The 10,650-nt window shown below is 58.8% G+C and overlaps 2 protein-coding genes across 2 annotated transcripts in view; both read left to right on the top strand.

Annotated features, from left to right (window-relative positions):
* Positions 1-9,812, top strand: part of DCTN1 (dynactin 1) — an 83,206-nt gene extending 73,394 nt beyond the window's left edge. Inside the window, exons 17-28 of the mRNA XM_010568486.1 lie at positions 385-553; positions 1,109-1,177; positions 1,711-1,773; positions 1,863-2,012; positions 2,502-2,663; positions 3,018-3,149; positions 3,418-3,546; positions 3,942-4,084; positions 4,656-4,822; positions 7,208-7,341; positions 8,699-8,888; positions 9,727-9,812. Of these exons, the coding sequence (XP_010566788.1) occupies positions 385-553; positions 1,109-1,177; positions 1,711-1,773; positions 1,863-2,012; positions 2,502-2,663; positions 3,018-3,149; positions 3,418-3,546; positions 3,942-4,084; positions 4,656-4,822; positions 7,208-7,341; positions 8,699-8,888; positions 9,727-9,812 (1,594 nt within the window). The remainder of the gene's footprint in view (positions 1-384; positions 554-1,108; positions 1,178-1,710; positions 1,774-1,862; positions 2,013-2,501; positions 2,664-3,017; positions 3,150-3,417; positions 3,547-3,941; positions 4,085-4,655; positions 4,823-7,207; positions 7,342-8,698; positions 8,889-9,726) is intronic.
* Positions 9,813-9,825: 13 nt separating this feature from the next.
* The window catches only part of NOP56 (NOP56 ribonucleoprotein), a gene marked incomplete at its 5' end in the record, with an annotated part of 5,559 nt that continues 4,734 nt past the window's right edge, over positions 9,826-10,650 (top strand). The window contains one exon of the mRNA XM_010568487.1: positions 9,826-9,837. Within this exon, the coding sequence (XP_010566789.1) occupies positions 9,826-9,837 (12 nt within the window). The remainder of the gene's footprint in view (positions 9,838-10,650) is intronic.

Raw genomic sequence — 10,650 nt, forward strand, 5'->3', positions numbered from 1 at the left:
TCTCATACCTAACCCAAAAACGTAGCACTATACCAGCTACTGGGAAGACAATTAACTCTATCCTAGCCAAAACCAGGACATGGTGCTAGGTGGCAAGTCTTCTCCTGCCTCCAGCACTGAGTTCTGGCCTAGAGAACTGAGTGTTTTTTCTGTTCAGTGGCTTCCTGTAGCACCCAGGCAGCCTATCTCATACCCTGGTTTTCTGCAGATGTTTTGACTTTTGTTAACCGCTCTCTAGCTACAGTGCTCCTGAGGGTCCGGCTGGCAGTCCTGGGGGGTTCCAGTGGTCTGAGATTGGCACCCAGCAGCAAAGCCCTGTATTGATGCTGTCTGGAGCATGCGCCTGTCCCAGCCAAGCCGACTGTGCCTGCGTTCCCTTACCAGGGCCCTGAACAAATGCAGCGTGGAGGTGTATAAGAAGGTGGGGATGCTATACCCGGAGATGAGTGTCCACGAGCGCTCGCTGGACTTCCTGATCGAGCTGCTGCACAAGGACCAGCTGGATGAGACGGTCAATGTGGAGCCGCTGACCAAAGCCATCAAGTACTACCAGGTGGGTCTGCGGAGCCGAGAGCGACAGGCTCTTGGCCAAGCTTGGGGCATTTCTGACCTGCAGGGTGGGGAACTGGTGCAACCTCACCAGCGTGTGCCACGGCTGGAAATTATGTCCTTGGATACATCGTTCATATGGCACATTGACAAGCTGTGAATGAGCTCACTGGTAGCACTTGCCTTTGGATGTTTTTCACCCCTGGAGCATGCAGGACATGAGCCTGTGATTGTGTCACTTGGGGGCTGTGTTCTCTGTCCCTGGGAGAATGCAGACAGAAAGGATGTGGTTCTCCTGTCCTGGATTTCTGTACCTCTGTGCTGCAGGCCAGGGTTGCTGACCCTTTGAGTTAAGGGCCACCAGCTCTTTCGGAGGGCAGAGTGTTCAGAGGGAATCTGGTGGGTGTCACTGCAAGAGTTTTCACTTCCAATTAAAAATTAGGCCAAACCCTCAATGTTTGGGATTTTTGTCATGCATTTTCCCACTTGGTTTGTTTGCTTGCGTGTGTGGAAACATTTGAGGGGTGCTGATCTCTTGCTGATCTCTCTCCTCACCTAGCATCTGTACAGCATCCACCTGGCTGACCAGGCTGAAGACTGCACGATGCAGTTGGCTGACCACATCAAGGTGAAGTGGGGAAAAATAACTTGACTCTTTCCTTGTTGTGTGTTTTCTGCCTTTGCCCTTTCTGCTCTCCTCTGAGATCACTTTGTGAGTTGAAGTGCCTCTTCTACCCCTCTCCCCATTGCTGTCACTTTTCCCCAGCTCCTGCTGCCAGTGGTGGCACAGAGGTGATGAGGGCTCCCAGGTCACAGAAGGGGGAAGAAGACATGGGGCAATTTGCCCTGCGGATGTCTGGGTAGAAAGAGAAGAGCAGCAAGGAGAGTGTGGAGAACCTAGTGTCTAAGCGGGAGTGTTGTACTGCCCTGAGCTTCTAAGGGAAGTACTGGTGTCCTGTGCCCCACAGAGTAAAACAAAAGTTGATTGAATGCCTCAGCCTGTTTTCCTGCTCCTGTAAATCCTGGAGTCGTGGCAGGGTGGTGTACAGAGGGTCCGCCCTGAAATGCCCAAGACCAAAGCCCCAGTTTGCCCTAGAGCAGCTCTCTTGCCTGGTCTCTGCTTTGCCCCAAGCTGATGGTACGTGTGTTTGTGCTCTGCAGTTCACCCAGAGTGCCTTGGACTGCATGGGGGTGGAGGTGTGCCGGCTGCGATCCTTCCTCCAGGTAGGACATGCTTGGGGTGGCTCTGCGGGGTTGTGCTGGGTTCCTCTCACCTGTGTCAGTTTTTCTGAAGTCCTTTCTCTACACCCTAGGCTGGGCAGGAGGCATCCGACCTTGCTATCCTCCTCAAGGACTTGGAGACCTCGTGCAGTGATATTCGCCAGTTCTGCAAGAAGATCAGGCGCCGCATGCCTGGGACGGATGCTCCGGGTATCCCTGCAGCACTGGGCTTCGGGCAGCAGGTGAGCTGGCTGGCAGAGCAGGACACCCTAGCACTGCCCCGCATGGGGCCATCTTAGCCACATACTGGGAGCTGTGGGCTGTACTGGGCTACCATCAAACGCTGTTAGATCATTGCTGTCCTTGGTGGCTCCAGGGAGGGAGTGTGCTGGTGTGCCCTGCTTAAGGTGAGCAGCAGCCCACTGCACAGATGGAGGAAAATAGTGCGAGCTGAGATGGGAGGTAGTGTCTCTGGGCTTCGTGTTTCTAGTCGGGACAGAGACATGGACTTTTTCACCTAATCTTCTCCAGCTGTGAGTTTCTTTCTATCTTTCCTGGTGTTTCCCATCTTCCTAGTGATGCTTCAGAAGCAAGTTAAAATCTCAATAGCTGTCAGACTAGGGCAAGGCAAGTGTTGTGCAGCCAGGAGCCATTGTGCCTGGGAAGCGAGCTGGAAAGCAACCTCTTTGTCTCTGCCTTTCCCAACCATCCTGTTTCCGCCCAACTTCCAGGTGTCGGACACGCTCCTGGACTGCCGCAAGCACCTGACGTGGGTGGTGGCCGTGCTGCAGGAGGTGGCCGCTGCTGGGGCACAGATGATTGCTCCTCTGGCGGAGAATGAGGGGCTGCTGGCAGTGAAGCTGGAGGATCTGGCCTTCAAAGCGAGCGAGCAGGTAGGAAACTCCCTTCCCGTCTGCCCCTCATTCCCTGCTGCAGCAGGGTAAAGCCAGGAACTGTCTCACTCCAGTGCTACAGACCTGCCCGTGAGCAGCTCCAGATGGGAGAGCCTTGTGGAGGCTGGGAACAAACTCCTGGGAGTATGGCCAGGGAACACCAAAATGTGGAGGGCTTTGTGGTCCCCTGGTCTGTGCTGTCCTTTCCCGCAGCTGGCTTTGCTCTGCAGCCGCACCAAAGGGACTGTGGGCGCTCAAGACCTTTGGCACATTGTGGGGAGTCGGGAGGGGGCTGTAATGGTGACTGTGAGCCCAGCCCAGGGGCACCTGCCACTTTCTTCCCGTCCTTTGCAGATCTATGGCACCCAGGGCATCAACCCCTACGAGTGTCTGCGTCAGTCTTGCAGCATCCTCATCGCGACCATGAACAAGATGGCCACGGCTATGCAAGAGGGAGAATACGATGCGGATAGACCACAGACCAAGGTGGGCTTTGGCTGTGGCAGGGGCCTCGGGCAGAGCCAGAGCATCTGAGCTGCTCCATAATCTCCCATAGTCCTGCTGCTGCTTTCCCTGGCTGGAGGGTCTTCTGGGTGCGATGGGGGGGCAGAGAGCTGAGGAGGTGCAGCAGTTGCCTGCAACATTCGGGGAGACTGGGAATGGTCCCCCTCTTGCCCTGTGGCCCCATCTGCAATTACTGGAATTCTTCGTAAAATACCGATTTTGTATCATGTTCCTCTGGTCTCCGTTACAGCCTACCCCACCTGCTGACCTACGGGCAGCAGCTATTCGGGCAGAGATCACCGATGCTGAGGGGCTGGGGCTTAAGCTGGAGGACAGGGAGACGGTCATCAAAGAACTGAAAAAGTCCCTCAAGATCAAGGTAAGCTGTTCTTCAGTCAATCTATGCCTTCCTGGCTGGTCAGTGAAGAGGTGTTTGCTGCTGTAGTGGTCACATTTGTGCTCCAGGTGACTTGTTGCCTGTGGAGCTGACAGTCCCGAGTCCCAACTAGATCTCCTCCTGGAAATATTCTTCCAGTTGTCAGGGAGGTGCTGTCTGGCTGGTGACTCCCCCTGTGAAAGACTGTCCTGGCCTTTGCCCCATGATATTCTGGGATGACAAGTGTTGGTGATGGGTGCGTGTGCCAAGCATAGGTGCAAAGTGGATAGGCATTGTGATTTCTGGGCAGGCTCCCACCAAGCACTGCAAGGAACTTTTCCTAGGGCCCACCATTCCCAGGGCCCTGGAGCGCTCTGATTTCTTTCCTGCCACTCCAGGGCGAGGAGCTCAGCGAAGCAAATGTGCGGCTCAGCCTCCTGGAGAAGAAGCTGGACAGTGCATCCAAGGATGCAGATGACCGTGTGGAAAAGATACAGACGAAGCTGGATGAGACCCAGACGCTGCTCAAAAAGAAAGAGAAGTAAGCTGCTGTTGGAGGGTCTATTGATGAGGGGTGGACAGCTGGTGGTCCTTTGGTCTGGCTGGCAGGGTTTGTGGCTTAGTGGAGGGGGATGTTGGTGAAGGATCCGCAGGGGAGCCAGCACTTTTTAATGGTGCACAGCAGAGCACAGGCTGGCAGAGGGTCCTGGGAAAGGTCCAGTTCAAATGCTTTTGTGGGAAGGGCCGTTGCCCTGGCATGTTCTTACTACCATTTCTGTGCTCCAAGCGTCTCTTGCCACAAGTCCGTTGGCAGAGCGAGCCCTTGGACAAGCAGGGAGGTGCAAGCTTGCAGGGTGGAGGGAGGACTGTCTTGCAAGCTGGGCAAAATGGCTAAGTGTTCAATATGGACAAATACTTTCTTTGTGTGTTATACTGCAATCTGCAGTAGAGGCTGGTGAAGCTCCAGCTCCTGGATCAGCAGGTTTGTGCTTGAAGCACAGCAGGAGCAGGATGCATGACAAAGCCAGGAGCCCTCAGGTCCTGGACTGCTTGCCTCTTTCCTTTGGAGGAGCATCTCCAGCAACAGCTGTGACTCTGTACACTCTTCCCAGGGAGTTTGAGGAGACCATGGATGCTCTTCAGGCAGATATTGACCAGCTGGAATCAGAGAAGGTGGAGCTGAAGCAGCGCTTGAACAACCAGTCAAAGCGAACCATCGAGGGCCTGCGCGGCGCCCCTGCCTCTGGAGTTGCCTCCATCGTGTCTGGCATTGCCGGAGGTGCGTAACCAGTGTCCCCAGAGCACTGGAACACTTCTGCAGCTGGTGTGGGGTATTTGCAGGCTGGAAAGGGAGCCTGGGATGTCCTCCTGTGTCAGAGTCCGGGAGCTGTGCAGAGGATTCCCTGCAGTGTCTGTGTGACGCCTGCCTGGGAGGCAGCGCAGGAGCTCGGACTGGGAACGGTGTTCCGACAGTTCACTGCTCTGCCCGCCCGGCCCTCCTGCAGCAAGCCAGAGCCTCTGGTGTGGCTGGCAGGGGAGAAGACAGGAGGTGTTCAGGCTGTAATGATGACCAGGGAGTGCGGAGAGCCTGCAGCTCCCCAGCAGCATCCGGCAGCTCCGTGCTTGGGTGGACAGGGCAATGGTGGCACCTCTAAGGAGCCAGCCTGGGGTGTCCCTGCAGCTGGCTGGGGCTGGGGGGGCCCTTGGTGGCAGGGCACCCTGCTCTGGCAGCTGTGGGCAGGCGAATGCTGGTACTGCCTGGCCCAGCCTGTGGGCCAGTCCTCCCACGGGGATGCTCCCGTGGAGATTTAGCAGTCGGTGCCTGCCTGCTGGCGCATTCTTGCTGCTGCAGGCAGCTCCTGCCTCTGCTGCCGTGCCTCTCCAGGGCACGGATGGGCTGTTCAGGCTCTGCTGCTCTGACCTGGCTGGCTCGGAGAATGAGACCTGATTTCTCTGTGCCTCCTGGGCTCTTGTGAAGCCCAGCAGCAAGGGGTGGGTGATGGTGCAGGATGGGTGCTTGCTGAGGTTGCAGGTCCTTGTGCTGGGTAGCAGGGATGTTAGTAACTTCCCTGTCACTCTGGAGGAAATGTCCTACAAAAAATGCCTGGTGGCAGGACCAGGTCTTCGGCATCTTTGTCAGGAGCTCTGGCTGTAGGACATTGTGTGGCCTTCCAAACTGAGAGCCCCAGTGTCCTTTAGGACTGTGACCAGGGTGGCTGTGGAGCAGCCTGGCCCTCTGGCCCCAGCGTGGCAGCGATCCAGTGGGTCCAGGTTCCTGATCCTTTTGACCTGATCTGTGTTGGGTAATGCCTGGATGCAGCCTGGCTCCTGCATGCAGCAGCTCCTGGCCCTCGTGGAGCTGCAGCCTCTCCTGGAGTCACTGCGGCCACGAGCTCTGGCTCTCAGGGACGCTGACAGCATGTTCTTGGTCCCGAACAGCGTGTGCAGCACTGTGAGCACTGTGCCAGCACCAGCCTGCTCACGAGTGCTGTGTTTCAGAGGGGGAAGCTGGGGGCACAGGGAGCACAGCCTGAGGGGACCCCAGCTCTCAGGGGTGTAGTGCACACTGGGTGCAGCGGGGCAGTCGGTGGGAGCCGCTCCTCCGCCCCTGCACAGGGAGGCTCGGATGGAGCACCTCGGAGCAGGTCAGCATGGATCACTGTGCCTTCGGACCCACAGCAACAGGTGGCTGTTGTGGGGCAGCTCTGGAGGAGCCGTGCCGTGGGTGCACATGTGTCCCCCTTGGGTTGCTCACAGCCACACACACGGTTGGGGCTCACTGGCCCTGGCCGGATCCTGCAGCAGCAGCACGTGGAGTCCCACTGCCCTGGCAGGGCAGCTGGGATGGTCGCTGCTCCCGGAGTCAGGGGACAGGGCTCAGCACAGGACACAGCCATGGGTGACCAGAGCTCCTCTGGCCATTTGCTCCTCTCAGACTTGATCCTTGGCTTTAATTCTGCTTCTTCTTGTCTTTCCTCTGGCTCCTCTCCTTGTACTGCAGAGGAACAGCAGAGAGGTACGGTACTGCACCCCAGCATGCCAGTGCTCCCCGCCTCCTCTGGCCCCCAGAAGTGCATGCCGGGGGGACACTAGCGTCCCAAGACACCCAAGCATGGCCCTGGGACAAGGCTTGGTTTGGGAGCAGGGGGAAGGATGCAGGTCCTGCTCAAGGGCAGCGCTTGGCTCAGGTCCCGAGCAGCCTGTGCTGCAGGGGAGCTCGTGGCTGGTGCACTCCTGGACAGTACCAGGAGTCTGGGAAGGGAGTGGTGAGCATGAAACTGCTATGGGTGCAGAGTGGTGTGACTCCTGCAGCGGAGAGATGGGTCCCTGGAGTGCCCAGAGTGTGGCACAGCCCCGAGCCTTTGGGAAGCGGGCACCGGGAGTGCCTGGTGCCGGGCTGCTGAGGAGGCATGGAGGGGGTGAGGTACTGCCCTGGCCAGCTGGTGTCTTGGCCTTCTCTGTGGGAGCGGGACGGGAGGTGCCGCATGTTTGTGATGGCTCCATCAGTGCCTGGGTGCACACAAGCAGATGCTGCTTCCCTCCACACTGCAGACACTTGTCCCTTTGCTGAGCCTGTCTGCATATCCAGTGCTGCTGTAGCAGTCCTGCCCCACGCTCACGTGTGACGGTTGGTGATGCTGCTGCCGTTGGTGCCCGTCTGCAGGTGTCGGTGCTGACCAGGTGACGGGAGGCGGTTCAGGACCCATCCAGGTGAAGGACTCACCTCTTCTTCTCCAGCAAATTGATGTCCTGCAGCATTGCATCAGGCACCTCAGGAACGAGAACAGCCGGCTCAAGGTGAGGTGTGGGGAGGTGCCTTGCCCTACAGCAGGTCCCTGGGTGCCTGCAGTGCTGAGCAGGTCCCAGTGGGTCCCGGCACACTGGACCCCGCGGCTTGGACATGCCGTATGTTGGGAGGTCGAGCAGGAGAAGAGGGAGGGCTGGGGGAAGCTGGATGCCATAGCACAGGGCCGGGCAGAGCAGCCTGAGGGTCCGGCTGCTGCCAGCACTGCCGGCGGTGATGTGCTCCCTCCAACACCGCAGAGCAGCTCTGTCCTCCATGCTGTGGGTTTCCTCAGGAAAAGAAACAGGAATGGCAAGGCATGTCGGACTCTGCTTTACAGAGAGGGGCTCTGTGAAGAGCCCAGTCGGGGCATGGCTGTGCCCGTTCCTGTTCCTGTGGCGGGAGGCTTGGGCTCTGCCCTGGGAGCACGGCAGCCCGAGGGATGGGCCGTCCTGCAGTGCTGCGGCACTGCTCAGGGGCATTCGTCTTCCTCCAGCGGCAGGCTCTGGGCTGGGGGCTTGTGCTGGCTTGGTGCCTGCCTTCAGCTGGTGGTCTTGGACAAAGTCATGTCCCAAGAGGCCAGGGAGGTCTGTGTGGGATGCGGTCCATGTGGGACGAGCTGGAGGAAGGGCACTTAGTCCACCACATCTGGTGGTGGTCAGGAGCACAGTTCTGCTGTGGGACTTGCAGCGAGCTCTCCACTAGTGACGAGCTTTGGCTCCTTTGGGGAAGGGGCTGAGCCGCAGGCTTGGTCTGAGTGCAGCGTTGGCGGCTGGGAGCCAGAGCGGCCAGCAGAGCTGGGGGTGCTGGTGGCATCGCTGCCCAGCCTTGGTCCCTCGCTTCAGTCTGGGGATTCCAAATGCCAGCTGATGCAGACTGATTAAGGCATTGATGGATTAACGAACGCACTATGAGGAAATTGGCAAAGCAGCAAGTAATCTAATTAACTGAATAACATTCCAGTAATATTAATTCACAGACATATAATTATGCAGATGATTATGCACAGCTATGAAGCTGTTAATGATGGTTCTTAAATCTAATGAGTCACATACGTGGCCACTGGCAAGTTATGGTTCTGTAAGTACTGAGGTGCCAACCTGTTTCCTGCTCCCCAAGTCTTACATGTGCTCAGCTGTTGTCCAAAGGCTTCCCTCTGGTGTCCTGGTGTGTTTGGGACATCACTGCTGTCCGTGGGCATCCGTGCTCCTACCCTTGGAAGATCCACCCTTTGGTTGTTTTCACTATAGTTTTAAGTCCCTTTTTTTCATTTGGGCTCTCCTTTTTGCTGCCTTTACACCACATTTTCTCTGCTCAGTTCCTCCCAAATAAACACCCTGCCCCTAATGACCTTCTCCCCATCGGTCCCAGGGAGCCCAGATGAAGATGCAGCTGGCCAGCCTGAAGCCTCTGCAGGTACCCAAGCTCTCCCTCCTCATGAACAGGCAGGGAGAAGGTCTGCGCACACAGACGCTGTATCGCAAGGCCAGCCAGCTCCTGGAAACCGCCTATCATATGAGCGCCACCATGAAGGTTGTGGACCTGAAGCAGACCAAGTCGGGTAGGTCCCACACAAACATTCCTTGGCTGAAGCACCTGGGGAGCAGGGGGCTCACGGGCAGCTGTGAGTTGGAGGGAGCTTGGCCCACGGTCTGTGAGCAACCTCTGCATCTTCCCTCTGCCCCGGGGAGGGACTGGCACCTCCTTCCCATCCAGCCAGCATCCGGAGCAGGGTCTGCTCCAGAGCAGAGCTCCAGCCTACCCCTTCAGACCTACCTGCCAGGGGTCTGCTCTGGTGGCAGCAATCCCGGCTTGCTCGAGCTGACGGGGCTTCCCTGTGCAGCAGGGAATGGCCTTGTGCCCCCGAGAGGTGGCCATCCCCATCCCCCTGGCTGCGGGCATTCGTGTCTGGGGACAGCGTGGCACTGGTTCAGCACGCAGGGGCTGAAGCTACTCCCTGGAGTCAGCATAGCTCAGCATCTTCCCTGTGGCACTGCTGGCTGAGCCAGGAACCTCTTGCCCCCCCCAAAACCTCCCCCGGTAAGAAAGAACCTGAGCTGGCTGAGCCAGCACTCTGCATGTGCCGTGTGCCTATGGCTGAATGGACCCTGAGCCGCGGGGAGGACGACACCTTCCTCCTTCTCCCTCCTGCAAACCTCCATCTCCCCTGCATCGGCATTCGGACAAGCCGGCACAGCAGTGGCTGGTGCCAGCAGTGGCTGTTGCCTCACTTGTGCTGTGGTGCTGGTCTGTGCCCAGCCGCAGGGCTCACCGTCCATCAAGGCTGGGCAAGGCAGGCCCCGGTGTTCCGCGTTGGAGTCTTTTGGGGAAAGGAGCGCTGGATGAGTGCCCTGTCCACGCTTTGCCAGCCTGCGTGTCTCACCTCCTGTCTTCCGTAGGAAGGAGCTTGTCAGCGCAGCTGCTGGAGCAGACAGCCCGCCTGTTGGCCCTCAAAAACAGCGTCGACAGCCTAAAGGTAAGGTAGGCTCCCCGCCCCCTGCGGCAGGAGGGTGGGTGTCCCCGCAGCACCCCAGGCCCAGCCCTCCTGTTCCCCTGGGCTGGGGAGGGGGAAATGAATGGCCACGTCTCCGTGTGAGCACCGTAGCTGGTGCTGCCATCCTGTCGGTGCTGCCAGCACTTAGGTGTGCCCTGTGGCACCTCTGGCTGTGGCAGTGGGGGACAAGGTGCTGCCCCTTTCCCCTTCCAAAACAAAGTCAGGTTTGACCCCTCTGCCTTGTCCCCAGGGATTTGGGGTGGTGAAGGGCTCTGGGGGTGGTGAGGGGCTTGGGGGGGTCAGTGAGCCCAGATGCAGCAGGAGCAGCCGTGGGGCAGTGGTGCGGTTCTGGAGGTGACCTTGTGCTCTCTGCCCCCCCCCCCAGGATGAGGTGATGAGAGAGGTGGTTCAGCAGCAGCCGGGTGCCAGCGTCCCCACCAGCTTTGGCACCTTCCCCTCCCCCTCCTTCCTCAAGGTGAGACCCTTTTTCCTGGGGCAGCGGCCGAAGGACGGGGCCGGGGGCATCAGGAACCTCCGTGCTCCATCCCCTTTGCTCCGCTGCGCTGCTTGTGGCCCCAGGACCCGTGGCACCCGTCCTGTCCCCACCGCAGGAGGGTGAGGAGAGGGGACAGCTTGGTCCCCGCAGCCCCGGCTGGCGCAGGGACCGGCTGCCCCCCCCGCCCCCCGGACCCCCATCCTGACCCCGGCTGTTCGGCACTTGCAGGCCCAGCGGGAGAAGGAGGAGGGCCTGGTGCTCTGCGGCAGAGTGACCTTCCCCTGCGAGCCGGGGCAGGGCCGAGTACACAAGCTGGTCGTCACCCCCGAGCTG

The sequence above is a fragment of the Haliaeetus leucocephalus genome, unplaced genomic scaffold (assembly GCF_000737465.1).
Source record: "Haliaeetus leucocephalus isolate CR32 unplaced genomic scaffold, Haliaeetus_leucocephalus-4.0 Scaffold245, whole genome shotgun sequence".
In the NCBI taxonomy this organism is placed as follows: domain Eukaryota; kingdom Metazoa; phylum Chordata; class Aves; order Accipitriformes; family Accipitridae; genus Haliaeetus; species Haliaeetus leucocephalus.